Raw genomic sequence first — 18870 nt, forward strand, 5'->3', positions numbered from 1 at the left:
GAAGACATGCTAGAATTGTCTCATAAACATTTACTCAACACCTACTATGACTGAGACGGTACGCTGGTCTCAGGGTACAGAGATATGAGACAGTCCCCTTTCAAAGAATGTATATTCTAGTGGGGAAGACAGAGTTAATACATAATATCAGTATACTTGTAAGATCAATCCCCCATGCATGCTATTAGAAGAGCACATGGCGTATGTATGGTTTCATGGCTGGTTCCTCCAGCATGGACTTCTCTGAGACTCTGAGCTGGGCACGCAAGCAAGGAGAGGAAACTATGAAGTCACACTGCCAGGTTCTCACATGAACAATAGGGGGTGCTGTCGGGGCTCCACTGCCTCAAGACTGACTCACGTTCTCTATACCCAAGTACCAGACAGGATTTACACGGGGAAGGGGAGCTTGTCTGTAAGGCCTACTGAGGTGCGTCCCTGTGCTGTGCCCCAGGACAGCTTTCCCGAACTACCTCACAGAACAACATGAAAAGTCGGTCACCACAGGGAGAAGGGGGGAGGGAGAAGGGGTAAACGGGGTCAAATATATGGTGGTGGAAGGAGAACTGACTCGGGTGGAGAACACAATGTGATATATAGATGATGTATTACAGATCTGTACACTTGAAACCTATGTAATTTTACTAACCACTGTCACCCCAATAAATTTTAATTAAAGAAAAAAATAGAAAGTTGATCACCACAAACAGTCCTTAGCCCTTATACTTTCGCGGCTAGGAGAGCTTGAGGTTTCCAAAGCAGCATTTATAAAATGCCTAGTACATACAAAAGCATTGTCGAGTACTGTTCACCAGGCTGGGAGCTCCTTCCCAGCAGACCAGGAGCTCCCTGGGTGTGGGAAGCCTGAGTGACATCCCAGTTTCTCCAAAGGCAAGCGTTTATGTTCTCCCCCGGCTACGCCTCATCCTCCCAGCACTGTCTTCAATGCAAATGATCCCTTGCTACACCAGAGAAAGGCAACTGGTTCTCTCCCAATTGGACCTGAGCTGTTTTCTACTCGTCACTCCCCTCCTCACCCTGGATCCTCAGGCTCTCCTGATATTGGATGATGAAGTACTCCTGGGTCTGCTGAAGCTTCTTCAGTTCACTCTCCGTGTCCTGCGTGACCAGCCGCAGCTCCTCAAATGTCTGGTTGATCTGAAGGTGTTTCTGGGACATGGTGTCAGCAAGACTTCCAGGTGGAGAGGTACCCTGGAGACAGATGGGAGACAGTGCAGGCAGCAGTGAGCTGGGCAGTGAGGATGGGAGAAAACCTCAGGCTTTAATCCCAAGGAAAAGCCAAAGTAGCACCTATGACTAGGTTGAAACCACAAAAGCTAAATTCTGAGTCAGAGGAATTACAAATGTCATTTGTGAGAATTGGTGTAGAGGGAAAGGAGGAGAAACAGGTGACCTGGCAGACTATGGCACCTCATAAAGCATAGCAGAAACTTCTCCTGCAGTTCTGGCCTGCACCAGAGTATCCCAAACGGGGTCCCTCTAATTCCCTTCAGAGAGACTAAAACTCATCACATCCCAGGAGTTACCTGAGTTTTCCTACTAATGATGAGGACCCCTCATTCCGCATTCTTTCACTGACCCAATGCTACGGACTACGCTAGGTGCTGGGGACAGAGTGGGGAACACACATCATCTGTGTCCTCACTCAAGAACTTCTTGTGATGGAGGGAAGAGGGTGAACCTTTAACAAGTGGCAGCACCCTGGAGACCCCAAAATGAAGTTACAGGGAAGGCATCAACAAGACCTTGGTGGTTCCAGCCATTTAAGTGACCTGGTCTGATCCATTCCTCTCACACCTGTCTGAGAGGGGCCTAAGGCTAAGCAGGAGTCTTTCTTAAGTAATCTCGCCTGAATATAAATGGGACTTGACTCAAAAATTACTCAGGTGGGGTTAAATTATTTTGCACCTGTTCACATTGTTTTGTGGTTGCAATCTCATCAAGGTTATAAATCAGTAAAGATCAGAGGACAGTCTTCTATTTCTTTTGTGCCCCTGAGGACAATGCTCTGTTTGTAGAGACACTGATAGGTACACACTGAGTCATCATGACAAACCTGGGTCCAGAGAGAAGAGGGCAAGAAAGGACTTCCCAACTCCTCTCCCCATACCCATGGGACACTCACATTGTTGGCTTCTCGGACCAGCCTCTGTTCATTATACAGAATGTGGCGGATGCAGCGGACCAGCTCCATGGGGCAGCGGTCATACGTGTTCTGAAAGAATCCAAGAGCAGACACCACTTTGTCACACTCCATGCTATGGGCCTAAACCCTCCTTGGAAGAGACCCCTGGAGACACGATGGTGTAACCATGAGAAATGTTGCTCCTTTGATATCAATGAGGGACAAGAAAAGCACATCGTAGGAAACCCAATCGCAGTAAGAAGGTAAGATTATTTTATTTCTTCCATCCTAATTTGCCTAAAGTACTAAGGCACTATTTTTGGAAACAAGATAAATTTCAAAAAGGCCACATCCGAGGAGAAACTAGACACCACCTGGACTAGGCTATCAAAATTAGTTCCCCCAATGAAGGGGAGACATTCGCTGTATGTCTCCAGATGTGATACCCTGAGGACACAACATCACTTATTTAGAATTCTGATCAGGGATGTGTCACCTGAATCGAATCATGAGGAAACTTGACCCAAACCCAAAAAGGAGGTACATTTCCTCTTAAAAAGTAGAGGGGCTGAATGATTTTAAAATGTCAATGTAATGACAGACAAAGAAAGGTTGAGAAATGGTTCCAGATTAAAGGAAATTTAAGAGACATAACACTAGATGCAATACGTGATCTTGGACGGGCTCACTGCCTCGGGGGAGGGGCAGAAATGCCCGAAGGGGCATTCAGTCAGTTGATAAAATGGAAATACAGACATGAGGTTACCTAAAAGTGTTCTATCAATGTTAAATTTACTAAATATGATACCTATACTGTACTGTAACTATGTAAGAGAAGGTTCCTATTCTTAGAAAATGGACATCGAAGTCCTTAGCGGCAAAGGGACTAAGTTAGTTGATGTGTGCAACTAAATCTCAAGCGATGAAAAAATGGGTGTGTGTGGAGAGCACCTGATAAGGCAAATGTTAACAACAGGTGAATCTGGACATACGGAGGCGTTCTTCCTATCAATCTTGCAACTTTCTGTAAGTGTGAAGTTATTTTCAAATACAAAGTTAAAAAAAGGCCACAGCCACTGAAACCAAACAATACGAATGTGACACAGTAAAGCAATGCGGGGTGAAGAAGAGAAAGAAAATCTCTACCAGAAGTACTAAATGAAGGACGAGTCCAGCCCCGGGAAGAGGACTAAGTGTGACCCCAAGTTCACACCCACCTGGAGCTGCGTGGCATAGTGCCCCAGCTTGATCTTCAGTAAGAAGCCATCTTCCCCCACCTGGTGCTCCGCCTTCTTCTGCAGCTCCTGCACCAGGCCCTCCAGGAGCTGGGTGGCCTTAATGTTCTCCTGTGGATTATCAAGATCTATTGAGTCCCTAGGGGAAAAAAATTACATACATATGTATACAGACATGCACATGAGCCTGTACAAATGCAGCCTCAATGCATCACACCTTTTCTTCGGCTAACGTGATTTCTGCATAATGCTCACTGCAAATTTTAGGACACAGTTCACTTCAAATTGACTAGACGCCTCCATGAATCTACCTCCCCCTGATCCACTAACTACCTCCACGGACTGGACAGTAAGCAGTATATATATATATATATATTTTTTTTTTTTACAAAGCACTGCCTTTTCTCCTTTCCCCTACTGACTTGCTCTGGCGCTTGTGCTATCTGCTTCTAGGAATGAAGGGAAAGGGAAAGTGCTTTGTGTATACTCAAGGAAATAAGGACGCTGATAACTTCCTGTTTAGAGTTGCCCCCTCCAGGGTGTAAGGGGCATAAGGTCAAGAATGGTCTGCATGTTTTTTCCAGCCTCAACTCCTTCTGTGTGTTGCTAATTTCAATGAGAGAATCTTAAGTAAAGACAGGTGAAACAACATTTATTGCTCTTTATAAGGAGCCCTGGAAATGAGATACTAAGATGCCTACATGATTTGGGAATTGTGGCACCACTAACTCTACTGGTGAACCAGAGAAACCATTCTATGGACTTTGTATTACATTCAGAACCATTTAACGGGTGACAGGTTGGATGGCCTCCCTTCCTTCCCTCTTCCCCCATTATTAACTCCCCTCCCTGATTCTCTGCCTTTCGTTTTTTGATCACCTTAGACAACAATTGCTATAGGTCGGTACTACATTACTCAGCTCACTGAAGAAACCAAACAGCTGTCAGATTGAAATATCATTTAATTACTGCTGCCCAGGTCTGGAGCCAAACATGAGATCTGGTGGAAGCTAAAGGCGCTGTCGTCTCTAACCCCCTGTAGTCAGTTAGCCACTAATTTCAAACAGGGGCCCAAACAGGTGTACCAGAACACTGATAACAGACTTCATCCAATACTATGCTCAAACCTGCACTTGGAGAAGGCAGTAGAGAAAGCCACATTCTAAATGTGTATGCTCTGTGTACTAAGTAAAATATGTATTAAATAAAAGCCTGGAAGGAACGAAAGGTGGCCCTACACTTCTGTTTTGAATGGCAGTAATGCTCCTGATCCGAGGAACCCCATTCTTGAGAAGATCCAGTCTCTGAACAAAACTCATGGAAACCAAGTACTGGTTCTTGTACTTAATTCTCTGCTATATAAAAAAAAAAAAAAAAAAAAAAAAAAAAAAAGATTTTCTTTACATAAACATGAAGAACTGAAGATTTTTTATTAAAATTTTTATATTCTTAAGAAAATCAAAACTAAATAAAATTCTAGACTTATCAGGGTGATCATTTCATAAGTCATATAAATGTCTAATCACTCACTATGTTGTACACCTGAAACCAATATAATATTGTATGGCGCTGTAATTGGAAAAAAATTTTTTTAATCTAACAAAATTCAAATTTCCCTTAATATCAACACTAGTTTTTTAATATCCATTCAGTAAGAAGACTACATGGGACATCTACTAAATGAAAATATAAATCAACAGAAATTTCCTACTAATGTTTTTCTGAACTCTCCAAATCATTAAAACAGAAAAGAAAATGAAAAGGAAATGGAAAGGCACTAAGCAAGGTGCAATTGACATGCTTACATTTAGCTTCTTTTTTTCCTCAGTTAATTACACGAGGCTGAGATTTTTTTAATTGCCTAGAAAATTGCCTTCCTTTGGTGCACTCTAGTTTCTGGAGAGAAATCTGCTACTAACACACAATTGCAATTATTCCAAGGCAACATTACTGACGGGTATACAGCCTTCCTCAAACAGTAGCATAAAGGCTGTCTGCTCCTGGACTCTGTCAAAAGGGACCCCCCCCCCACCCGCCCCCGCCCCAATCACGATGGTACCTGATGAATATGTCAGATCAGACTGACAGACTGGTAACCAACCAACACGTTCCCAGGCCCTGAGCAGAACAGCTGACAGCCTGCTGCCTGAGGTGCAATAATGGCGATTAAAAAGCTTTGTACAGGCTTTGTACTAACTCTAACCAACTGAGCTAACTGGCCACCCCAAATGTACTAACTCTAAAAGAATTTAAAAACAATCCTGCAGCCCTGAATATATAAACCGTAATTTGGAAAAATAAAATAAACATGCCTGTTAAATCTGCCACCAAAATGTAATTATTATTTTGGTATATCATCTTGTAATCTTCATGTGTATATACAAATTACTTGTAAATTTAAAAACACCACGGTCTCTATTGTTAAGTTTGTTAAAACATTTTATTAAATTATATGCATGGACATACTTGCCCCATTCAGCACTAAATTCTACCTGGGCAAAGGATTTAATTTTTTCACACGAACTCCGCTAGTTACAACACTGCTAGGCACCCTATAGACACCCAAAGCATACTTGTTAATTGTTGTTGTTTTTTAAATCTTTTTTTTTTTTTAATTTTATTGGGGAATATTGGGGAACAGTGTGTTTCTCCAGGGCCTATCAGCTCCAAGTTTTTGTCCTTCAATCTAGTTGTGGAGGGCGCAGCTCAACTCCAAGTCCAGTTGCCATTTTCAATCTTAGTGGCAGGGGGCGCAGCCCACCATCCCATGCGGGGACTTGAACCCACAACCTTGTTGTTGAGAGCTCACGCTCTAACCAACTTAGCCATCTGTCCGCCCCTCCGGAAGCTCAGCAGCAGCTGGTTGTCTTCAATCTAGTTGTGGAGGGTGCAGCTCACTGGCCCACGTGGGAATCGAACCGGCAACTCTGTTGTTCAGGGTTCATGCTCTAACCAACTGAGCCATCCAGCCGCCCCTAATTGTTTTTATTAGCAGCAATGCTCTAGTGTTTTTAGTCAGAATTAACTATTAAAGAGAAGAAATCCTATTTTTAAAATCCTAAGTCATTCCATCTGCCTAAAATGAAGATGGGGTTAAAAATAATACCTTTTCATAGGTCACATATATATATTTTTTTAACATACAAGTTTTGCAGTCTCCATGATGTTAACTTTCCAATCGAACTTCAATAAGCTGTACTTCACAAAATATGACGGAGGAAACTCTGTTCACTTACCAAGCTTGGCTTTCAATCCATTGGGATAAGTAATGGCGCACCTCGATAGGGAAATGCTGGCCGTACAGTGCTTGCATCTGGTGAAGGGCATCTCCTTGCAGCTGCTGGGCTTGGATCCACACAGCCATGTTCACGATCTGCTAAGTAAACAATCAGTGGTTTGGGTGTTCGTTTGTCTTTCCTTCCCCTTTTAAATCCACTCGAGCTGATATTCACACAGTTATAAAAGCTAAAGATAAATGCTTTTAAACCGTTTTGGGTAGACTGAAGATCAGTATTCCTGAACTGAATTTCAGCTCTAAAATGTTTTCAAAATATAGACGAGTGTGTTATCACTAGTTACCTAAGCAACACTGCTTTGCACACAAAGGGCACAGATTTATCTGGAAAAATACCCCAAGGTTCACCTCCTGAGTTATTGCTAAGGAATTTATGAAGCAATGTTCTGTTAAATTATAGCCTTTAAAAATCTTTCTGACGTAAAAACAATACATCTCAGCGAAGAGTCAGAAACAAAAACCATTATATTCCAATAGTGGGTAGGTCTTTAAAACATGCCCTTGATTTCAGAAAAAATGGTTTTACAAAACTACCATGATGTTTTCTCAGACCCACCTGAGAGTTTTTAACTCATTTGTCAGAAACTCTCTGGGCTTAACCAGATTGTGGCAGCAACGTTACTTTCATTTACACAGAAGGGACTAAAACTGAATCTTGCTCTAACACTCTGATCCATAATGTAGAATTTGGTATAAGGCAGGGCTATCTTGGATCCCATCCAAAACAATTTAGGTACTGATTTGCACAGTTCTCCCAAGAGCTATGCTACAGTTAGGGTCCAACGAATCAGACCTTGATTTTGTTGAATACCAGAGACTACATATGTGTGTTAGGAAACAAAAATCCCATCTGTTAGTTGTCCGATCGCGTAACACTGAGCTATTTATGGAACAAGTCACTTAGCCAGCAACGAGGTGTGGGGTGGGTGCCAGTTACCTATTTTAGACTTTGCAATGCTATAGAACACTTGAGTAGTGTACAATTTTATTTAGGGCTTTGGGGCATTAAGGCTGGGGTCACTGTAAGATCATCTAAGATATCAAATTTCAATGGCTGCGAGTTTACTAGGAGAAAGTCTTGGATAAAAGACTCTCTTCAGAAGCAATTCCATGTTATAATCAAACATCTGGAAGACAATTAATTGTACAATGTAATTTTTAATCAAATAAATCATATTTCAAGATTTTGGAAACTTGGAACAGATACCATAGCATTTTTTTCTTCTTTTTGGATAAAAGGTAGAGGGATGGATGGATGAATGAAAGTGCTTAGGCATTTACACATATAGAAGAATGAAAAAGGAATGAAGAAAAGAATGCAGGTACTAATTTGTTTTTTTTCTTTTTTAACATATTTGTTGACTTTTTTCTGAACATGAAAATGTTTCAAGTCTACTATAGAAAAATTGGAAAGCACAGAAAAATGCAAGGAAGAAAGTAAAACTCGAATATAATTCTGCACCCAATGAAAACTCTTAAACATTTTGGTTTTCCTTCCGATCTTTTCCTAACACATATTTTAACATAATATCACACTATACGCAAAGTTTTTTTTTTGGGGGGGGGCTACAGAATAAGTGTTTATTGTCAGAGCACTGGCGATCTGCGAAGGCAGCAGGTTAACACCTTCAAACACTGCCTTAACATTCCCAGAGTGCCTTGGGGTATCTAAGGGACAATCTGGGCTATCTTCCAGAGGCTAGGTGAGCGAGGGTTGGGGGTATGTATGGAGTCTTCCCTCTGGCAATGTTGTTCTCTGGTGGCACCAGCAAACCAGGACCCAAGATGGAAGTAGCCTGGAAAGAATGCTTCCATGTCAAGGGCCACCCACAGTTCTGTTCCGGGGAGTCTCCATTCTTCTTGCTGATGCAGTAAAGAATCAAAAGTCAGCAAGCTGATTAATATGCAAGCAGGGTTTACTAGTGATACTTCTCAGGAAAAAGAACCAACCTAGCCCAAGTGGGAGAGAGAGGCTTGGATATGAATAAGCTCCGGATATTAGTGATACGTTCTCGGGAAAGAGATTCGGCCTAGCTAAGGTGGGAGAGAGAAGCATAGGCTCCCGGTAATGTTCTCAGAGAAGAGAAGGGTCCAGCTAGGGTTTCCAGGCAGGAATTCCCGCCCGTTCTCAGGAAATTTTTTCGCTTTCCCCTTCCCAAATCGTGAGATATAAACTGTTTTCTGTTCTCCACGATGAATCGATGAATCGTTTCCACAAAGTGACGGCCGATACTACCAACCACCTGGGTTCAAGGAGCCAATTCTCCCGATTTCCTGACCAACTTTTCTCAGGATTCGGGAACAGGAAAGCAAAAAAATTTCCTGAGAACGGGCAGGAATTCCCACCTGGAAACCCTAGGTCTAGCCAAGGTGGGAGTGGGAGGGGAGAGGGAGAAGGAGAGGGAGAGGGAGAGGGAGAGGGAGAGGACGGCGGCGAGGGAGAGGGACACCGAGGCTAGGTGGGAAAGGGAGAGAGAGGGAAAGAGCGAGCAGACACACGGCACAGCACACAGGCGAGAGGGAGCTAGGGCCAGAGCCTGGTACTAATTTGTTTTAGTGATCAAGAATTGGAAAGAAGACCTTACTATAGCTCTCTTAATGAATATTTGAACAATACCAACAGATAGAAAAAGTATCTTGCATCCTGCATTCATTAACTGAATTGACTCAAGAGACAAAAGAAGGAAAATTGTGGGAAAACTCTTCTCTCCTCAGGGACTCCTCAGTCCACCCACGTAAAACAGCATCCCGGTCACTGCCCTCAGTCTGCTTCATTTCTCCTCACGTCCTCACGTCATCACCCTCACATTTATCACGTAGTTGTTTACTGTTCTCCCACTAGGGTGAAATCACCATGAACACAATAACTTTGTTTTGTTCACTGCTCCTTCTCTTGGGCCTAAACCAGTGCCTGGCACATAAGCAATCAGTAAAACATTTTGTTCCATAAGTAAATGTATACACACAATTTGGTCAGATCTCGCAGCTCTTTTCAAAGTTATTATGGAACAAGATATCATGAAATACTAAGGCAATAAATTGAAACAGATTTTATACTTTGGATGATTTTATAATTTGGGTGACTATATTTACAATGGTCTATTTGTTCCTTAATAACTAACATATGCCACAATTTGTAATTTTTCCTTTCAGTTTTTGTTCATTTGTTTTTGCCTATCTTTCCCACTGAACTCTGAAAAATAATAAGTGAAGGGAGCACATTTATTCACTACTGTGTTCCCCGGGCCTTGTACAGTGGCTTGCTATGGTAAATAGTCAATGAACATTTGCTGAGCAATTACATAAATGCCAAATATTTGGTAAATATTTCACATGTCCTGCTGGCTGGGCATATTACAGGAGTCTATTACTGTTTTAAGACAGACAGACGATGGTGATATGCCATATATGTAGGGGTACTATGTAAACATCACACTATTATGTCTTATGTTTTATATTAGTTTTTCAATTTTTATCAAAGAATGTAACTCTGAGCTCCTAGAATTTGTGAAAATATTTTTATGGCTCTAAATAAGAACATGTCATAATATTTTCTAAAATGCCATTTGAAGAGTAAATAGTGGAAATAGAAGGTGGTAACCACCTTATTTTGATAAATACAATATACTTTAATTTCACTATATTAAAATGCTTTGATAGAACTGGAAAACAGATTTTGCCTATTACTAGTCAAAAACGTAAAATAAAAATACACTAAATAATACGGAATCATTTTTATTTTACTTGTTAACTAAGAATTATATACATACGGAATGAGATGACTCACTGAGATTATCATGGAACAATTTAAAATAGGCAGTTTAGGAAAAAACCACTCCCCTCCGCCCCGCCCCCGGCAACTGTACCAATAAAACGTAGACTCTAAGTACTGCTTTTCTTCATACATGTCAAAGCTCTTCACGCCCAATTATTAGGCTTTGCCTACACCCGGTATAAGCTGGTTCCCTACCCTTTCTCACCAGTCTTTATCCTGCCATCATCGAATGCTACCCCACATCCTTCATATACGCAGGGACTGTACCTCTGTCCTTAATACTCGCTCTCTTCTGCTTATTTACGGGCAGCTCCATCCTCAATGCATGATGTTCTGACAAAGGAAATGGTTTGTATCTTTGGTCATTCACCACAGGGGCTTCTTTAAAGACTGGAAAATGGATTCACAATCTTATTCTTAGCCAAAGATGAGAACTGAGCGTTGCTTTAGTTGCACTCAGTGTTCATAAGCATTCCAAACAGCCCCCAACAGCCCTGGATGCCGAACATTGTACTTTCTGAAAGCATAAAGTATCTACACCAACTTTATGTACCTGGATGTGTCCTAGGAGTCCCAAATAAAGTGGACCCTCAGACACTTGTTAAAAAAAGGTTCCAAAGTCTAATAGCTCATAATGTTACAGGCTTATTGAAAACCATAAAAATAAATGTCTGCTAACATAAATAAATCACATGAGTGGGTGGGATTTAGGGACAATTTTGACTCAATAATAAACACCTCTTTATCAGATGCTTTCTCTTTTAAAAGTAAAATATAAACCTTTATAAAGAAAAATAGCACTCTGTCTGAACACTTCTAGGGCAGCTGGCCAACATCATGCCATAGCTAAACTGTGGGGGAAGAGAAGTATGGACAGTAGACAACAGAAGGCTCCCGGTGCAAATGGGCCAACCGAGTGAACGAACTATAGCTGGGGGTGTGAGTGGGGGGTTTGAAATGTGTGCAGGGATTTGGTTTGCTGGAGCTACGTGTATAATTTAAAGCTGTTTATAATTCCTATCCTCCATCCCATCCCATCCTAGAGCCAAAGAATCTAAAATAGGGTTCAAGTTCTGGAGATAATGGCAAACTCATCTAAATAGAGTCCTACAAAAGATTGAACCTCTTAAATCTCTCTGGGCCTCAGTTTCCTTATTTTGTGAAATGGGAATAACAACACTTAATGACCCTCTTGGGGTTGTTGAAAGAATGAGTTAATACGAGTAAATGCTTAAGACGGTGCCTGGCTCATAGTAAGTACTCACTATTATTCGACTTTTACAACATTACACTTACAAAGGTGGCTTCCTTCTCCCCACCTCCGATTTTAACTCACTTTAACAAACTGTTTCCAAAGTCAATCCTCCACAAAGAACTCTTGCTCTCCTTAACCAATATGCTGCAGTACTAACTTTACCTTCCTTTTAAAAGATGGTACTGTATTCCCATTTTTTAATCAATTTCACTGGCACAAAGACTTCTATGGATGAGAACGATGGAGGATGTTCTCTTCTCACCTCTGAATGACAGAACTAAGAATTGTGAAGGGTGACAAAACAAGAGGAAGACTGCCATTAGCACAGTAAGTCCTCACTTAACATTGATAGGTTCTGTGACTTTAAGCGAAATGACATATAATGTAACCAATTTTATCATAGGCTAATTGATATAAACAAGAGTTAAGTTCCTATGATATCTCATCAATATTACAACAAAACAACATTGAATGAAATGACTTGCTGTGTACTAAACTCAAGGGAAGAAAAAATGAATCCTGTCCCTTCCAAGGACACACCTGACTCCTACTAATTACAGTATGAATTATTAGCAAAAAATACTTTGATTCATCTAAACATTTCAGAAATAAGTTTGAAAAATAACATTTATTAGTGTTATTATCCACCATTCAGAGTTATAATTTACTGTTATATACTTACTACTCATATAATCCTCACAAAACCCTAGGAGGTAGGCACTATTATTATCCCCACTTTATAGATGAGGAAATTGAGGCTCAACACATTAAACAGGATTGTAAAATGGTATAACAACGTTGGAAAACAATCTGGTAGTTCTTCAAAAGGTTAAACATAGAATTATTATATGACCCAGCACAGTTCCATTCCTAGGTATATGCCTAAAAGAACTGAAACCTATGTCTACAAAACTTTGTACACAAATGTCCACAGCAGCATTATTCGTAATAGCCAAAAAGTAGAAACAACCCATTAACGGATGAGTGAATTATATGGGTATAAATGGAAAAATAAAATGGATAAATGGAATATTATTCAGACATAAAAAGGAATAAAGTACTGACACATGCTGCAACATGGATGAACTTTGAAAACATTATGCTGAATGAAAGAAGCCAGTCGCAAAAGGCCACATGTGGTAAATTCCATTTATATGAAATATCCCGAATAGACAAATCCATAGAGACAAAGTAGACGGGTGGTTGCCAAGGGATGGGGTAATGTGGAGAGACTTTAATGCGTACAGGTTTCTTTTTGGAGTGAAATATTTGCCCCAGGTCCTACACCACCAAGGGACACTGTCTGGGCTGGTTCTGGGAATTCTGGTCCCAGAGCCTGTACTTCTACCCCAGTACCATGCTGCCTTTATCCTGAGAACTTGTGGTTGTTGGTCCTATTATTTTTTGTACTTTTTGTGTGTTTGCTATGTTTCATAATTTAAAGAAAGAAAAGGAGTAAGAAAATAGGATAAGAAACCTAATACTGTAAGGCTGTGATCTGGGGAAAGACTTAGTCTAAATGGCAGATGAAATAAAAGGTGTATAAACATTGCTTCTGACCTGAAAAATATAAGGCAAGGAACCAGGATTCAAAACTGTTAACCGTATTAGCACCACTTAATAACTAAAGGACTTTGGACAGAATATCAAAAGCAAGTTCCCTAGTTGTGTCAATACCAACATTTTTTGTTACATGTATTCGTTGGTGGCGGTTACCTACCAGTAGGAACTTGGCGGGACAGAAAAAATTAAATAGTAGTAATAAAGGATTAAGATTTTGTTCACATTAAATTGACCTAATATCAAGTGAGAAGGTTAGAGTAAAACTAGAAGTGGGTCAATACCAGAGCTGTCCACTCTTTAAAAAAAAAAAATCTAAACACTACTTCATAAGCAATAAGGAAGGTAATTCTCTAACAAAATCAGATTATTAAACAGATGAGAAGAGAACGGAAAGAATAAAAGTATTTGGCTCACAAAGAAACAAGGAAAAATTTGCCCAGGCAACATAGAGATGATAATATTCTGAGAAGACAATCAGTCATAAATCTTTACGTCACAGCCAAATCATTACGTATTATTTTGAGAAGAAGAAAAAGCAAGGGAGGGAGGGACGATGTTGGGAGGGAAGGATAAGGGAAGGGAAGGTAGAGAGAAGGAGAGGGAGGAAAAGAGGGAGGAGGGAGAAGGAAGGCTATTTGCTAAATATAAAGATCAAGTCTTAATCAGTGGGTTATCATATATTTAAAACTCTCACCTCATTATAAGATACCTTGACCAAAAACACACGTCTCAAAAATAGAGCAGACTCAGACAAAGATCATCAGAACTGCTGAAATCATTAGGTGATACCTGTGGGAACAGGATTCCCACAGTGTCCAAGTATTAGCTCACATATTACGCATTATTCACAAAGGGAACAGGTACACTTTCAGTGGGGAAGCTGGCCAACACCTTTACCAAGTGATCAAACTACCCAATCGACAAACTGACAATTTAGGCCTCCAGATGTGATGCACTGAAAAGAATACACAAACATCTACTCATGAAGAATCAGACAAATCCAAACTGTGAGACTCATGAACGACAGAAAAATGTGGAACAGTTCTAGATTAAAGGAAACTAAAAAGACATGATAACTACATAGTTAAAAACAACAACCACCACCACAGTTCTAAAGGACATTACTGGGACAATTAAGAATTAAAATCTGAAATATAAGTTATATCTAAATATGGCCTATATCTTGGATGTTATTATATCAACATTAAATTTCTTGAGAGTGATAATGGCATTGAGGCACAGGAGAATGACCTTGTTCTTGGTAGATACATACTCAAGGATTTAAGGATAAAGTCACGATGTCTGCAACTTAACTTTCAAAGGAGAGAGGGAGAGGGAGGTGTTACCTAAATGCAATAATTGTTAACAATGCGTCAATCTAAGCAAAGTGTCTATGAGTTCATTGTTCTATTCTTTCAACTTTTCAGTAATTAAACAATTTTTTTGAATCAAAATTAAAGGCAAAAATTCAAAAAAAAAAAAGAGAAAACATGCAATGCAAATAGAGGTTTGACTCTCACCTTGAAATTGTCCCTGGTAGCACATAGAAATCTGGCCTTCTCAGACTTTGTGCTGCAACTCGTACTGTGTTTCCCCAAAAATAAAACCTAACTGGAAAATAAGCCCTAGCATGATTTTTCAGGAGGACATCCCCTGAACGTAAGACCTAAAGTGTCTTTCGGAGCAAAAATTAATATAAGACCCGGTCTTATTTTCGGGGAAACACAGTAGGATGCTGTCACATACGTCGGGCTCCCTGGCCTGCAGCTGGAATGCATATGTGTTATCATTTCCTCAGAGTTGATATCCATTTAGCAACTTGAACCCATTGGGAAGAAGCTACATCACTGCCTTTTCCCGATAACTAGAACCATTTGCTATAGCCTATGAATAACGGCCATCTGCATTATGGAAAAGAAATGATTTGAGGCTGCCATGTAATCCTCTGTCGGCCTCAGAATTTCTAATGATGGTTAATATCTATCCATTTTATACTGTTAATCAAGACCAACTCATCTTAGAATGTGTTTCTTGTACAGTGTGAATCCTTTAGTGCAGAAAATAAAAATTCCTCAGCCACTACAATATACTGAGTTTCCGTACCATTTAGATGAAAGAGAATCCCTTCCCCCTTGTTCTTAAGGGTTTTTTTTTCCTTAAAAAAAGCAATTTATTAATAAAACTACATGTTTCTAGTATTTTCCCAATTAAAGTTCACAATCTCCCTCTTACCACTGAGAAGTATGGTACTGTTTCCACTTAGCAAAATTTGCTTTGAAGAGCACCTATGCACCAGGTTAACTCCCAGGGACAACCATTAGTTAGATATAATACATAATAGTGAGAAACTGGAAATAACCGAAATGTCCAAATAGGAGAATGGTTGAACTATAATGTTTTAATCTCATGGAATATCATGCAATAATTTACAATATAAAGGCTATGTTGAAATATAAGGCCATGTAGACACATTTTTTTAAAAAGTATAAATAAGGGGCTGGCCAGAGCTCCATGCTCCTAACTCCAAAGGCTGCCGGTTCGATTCCCACATGGGCCAGTGGGCTCTCAACCACAAGGTTGCCAGTTCAATTCCTGCAGTCCCACAAGGGATGGTGGGCAGCGCCCCCTGCAACTAGCAACGGCAACTGGACCTGGAGCTGAGCTGTGCCCTCCACAACAAAGACTGAAAGGACAACAACTTGAAGCTGAACGGCACCCTCCACAACTAAGATTGAAAGGACAACAACTTGACTTGGAAAAAAAAAAAAAGTCCTGGAAGTACACACTGTTCCCCAATAGAGTCCTGTTCCCCTTCCCCAATAAACTCTTTAAAAAAAAAAGTATAAATAAAAGAATGGTAAATGAAAAGCATACACAATATATATGCAGGAGGACAACTATCAGAAAAAGGTCAAATAGAGCTGACAACAGTTGTTACATTTAGGTGAAGAAATTTTCGTACAATATTTTTTATAATTTTTGTTGTTAAATTTTGTTTAGAATGGAAAACTTGAAATATAAATTTAATAGTCATGAGTAATTGGTATGACTCACTGTCCCACAGGAACCAAGCATAAAAGGACAGGCAAAAGACACAGGAAGAAATATTTCCCAACATGACAGCATCCAGGTTATGGCACTTTCTTACAAATTAGGTAGTCTTGATTGAAGTAGGGCATGCAATAGTAAAAATTCAGAATTATAAAAATTTTTTAAAAATAAATGCAATTCTATCATTTTCTATCAAATACAGGGCAACTTAATGTGTTTTCAAGTAGTGGTTCAAGACTACTAATAGCTGAGATTAATTTGTAATTTTGACATCTATTTATATATACATATATATGTATGTATGTATGTATGTGTATATATATATATATATATATATATATATATATATATATTTTTAAAGCCTTTAAAGTGTCTCACCCTCAATAACTGTTCATATTATTCTTCTGTTTAATAAACTCTTCTTCTAGAAGTAGTGTAAAAGTAAATGGCACAAAATATATTTTGAAGTATTTTTTTTTGAAGTCCAGATAAAACAAAAAAATGTGTATGTAAAGAGTAGATGAAAAAAGAACAAAATATTGTTTGTTTTTTTTAACTTGAGTGATCTACAGAAATTCATGATATACTCTTCTCTATTGTTTTGTGTGTTTGAAAATGTTTACACCAAACACTCAGAACAGCAAAAGGAAAACAGGAAGGCAAACTACAACTGGTAACAGGCTGAAGATGAGTGATTGCAGAGGTAGTGGAGTTTGAATTTAGGAGGGTTTATTTCTGAAAGAAATGTGGAAAAGAAAAAAGAAAAAAAAGAATGTTTGGGCAAGTCGTATTTCAAGACAAGAAACACTATATACTTAGGTTCATATTTGGCTCTTTTTTCATCTTTGATATGACTAAGCATCTGTCCCTGCAAACTTGTACCAATTGTAAATAGAATGAATTGCATAGAAAAGCCACTTCTAGCAGTACAAGAATTTCTTTTCAAAAACTAAACTTCCCTTACCCCTGGTGACACACCTGTACACAACTGACCTATGAAAAGGCCCTTGAGAGTTCAAGGGTAATGATTCAAGGCCTGCAGAAGCCTACAAGATCAGATGCCACACAGCCTTAGACATTGGGTCCTAACTGCTGCTACTCAAAGGCCAACGGAACTGGGGGAAAATCTTCCTGTTTTGCTGATATGAACTTATTTTGTGCCCAGAACCTATATCTAATGCCACAGCAAGGTTTGCAGTCCCTCTTGGATTCTTCACTATCTCAGGAAGGCTGAACAGATCAGGCCAGTTTCTAAGAACAGGAAGGCAGCACCTTAGGGCAATCTTGCTAAGGACACCTTGAGATAATTCTCCTGAGGTTACACTCTATACTTTTTATGTACAACACCAGCACTTACCCAACAATCTTTACTATCAACAGTAAACCTGGGAACGAGACCAAATTACACTGGAAAAGCACACCTACCCACTGAACCCAAATGAAGAGCCGAAGAATATAGTATTTCTCCCCTCTTTTCAGGTAGCTGTGTCCTCTGCATTTATTACACCAATAATCATAATCTACTTCATTTTTGCTTACAGTTATTTCAATGTAAATCATTTCAAAAAACAAAATAGAAAACAAACCTAAATATGTTTTGGTTAAAATAATAGAAGACTAAAATCTTCTCTTTTAAGAAAAAAGTGCTTCGTCAGCTAGTTCCTTTGTTTGCTCACTGGATGATGTTCCATTTGTGAAGCCTGACTGATGGCAGCTTTCTGAAGATAAACCCAACGTTTAATATAATACTCACTGTGTTTAAGTAAAACAAGTCCTGCAGAAAAGATGGGTCCAACAATGGTAGCAGGTGTTAAGAAGCTAATTTTAATTCTGAGATGAAATGACATTTAATAAGAGCTCACTATGTCTTAGAAAATCAAAATGTTTGACCTCGGGGGTGGGGGTGGGTGGGGGGTTATCCAGTATAAGAAGTAATAATGATATCAGGACATCCAACGTTAATATGAATTAAAACTGTGCACACAGTAATATTTACTACTGCATTAACACTGGAACTTTGCAATGAGATACAATAACTTTTGCTAAAACAAACTACTTTTTTCTGGCAATAGATTCTCTCTTGCAATATATGTATCAGGATATCTACATACAACTTAGCACCGTGAACTTGAGTGAATATTCCTACAACGTACAACAGATGCACTGAAAAACTCCCACCTCTTAACTAAGAGCTTTTTGCCCCGAGACATCAGCCAGGATCATGGCAGAACCCTTCTGTGTCTGCTCTTTCACAGGCTGCACTGTTACAGGAAGAAGCAAAAAGCACCGATTTCCTTCCAAAAGGTCAGCTGCCTCAGACAGACCAAACAGAAAGCAGCTACTTCTTTGCCAACTTCCCCTCCCGCTTCTGCTGCTTGTACGCAATAGTGTTTGGTTTCCAGTAAAGCTCCAAAGAAAAACAAAGCAAACGTGTGACCCAGAACCTATGCAATGTAAAGTGCCTCACTTGACTACATTAAAGACAATCAGATCACAGGGAGTAACACTTTTAAAACAGCAGTGGAACTGTGAAGAAGTACCAGATTTAAT

At 39.6% G+C, this 18870-nt stretch overlaps 1 protein-coding gene across 2 annotated transcripts in view; it reads right to left on the minus strand.

Moving 5' to 3' along the window:
- The window catches only part of STAT5B (signal transducer and activator of transcription 5B), a 60348-nt gene that overhangs the window by 18038 nt on the left and 23440 nt on the right, over positions 1-18870 (minus strand). The window contains exons 2-5 of one of the 2 annotated variants that reach the window (XM_033091846.1): positions 6618-6754; positions 3364-3520; positions 2147-2236; positions 1038-1212 (exon numbers count right to left, since the gene is read on the minus strand). In XM_033091846.1, the coding sequence (XP_032947737.1) occupies positions 1038-1212; positions 2147-2236; positions 3364-3520; positions 6618-6745 (550 nt within the window). In that variant the 5' untranslated portion in view covers positions 6746-6754. Of the gene's footprint in view, positions 1-1037; positions 1213-2146; positions 2237-3363; positions 3521-6617; positions 6755-18870 lie in introns of those variants that run through there. The other variant, XM_033091847.1, reaches the window with a different exon arrangement.

This window comes from Rhinolophus ferrumequinum, chromosome 21 (assembly GCF_004115265.2).
Source record: "Rhinolophus ferrumequinum isolate MPI-CBG mRhiFer1 chromosome 21, mRhiFer1_v1.p, whole genome shotgun sequence".
Classification (NCBI taxonomy): domain Eukaryota; kingdom Metazoa; phylum Chordata; class Mammalia; order Chiroptera; family Rhinolophidae; genus Rhinolophus; species Rhinolophus ferrumequinum.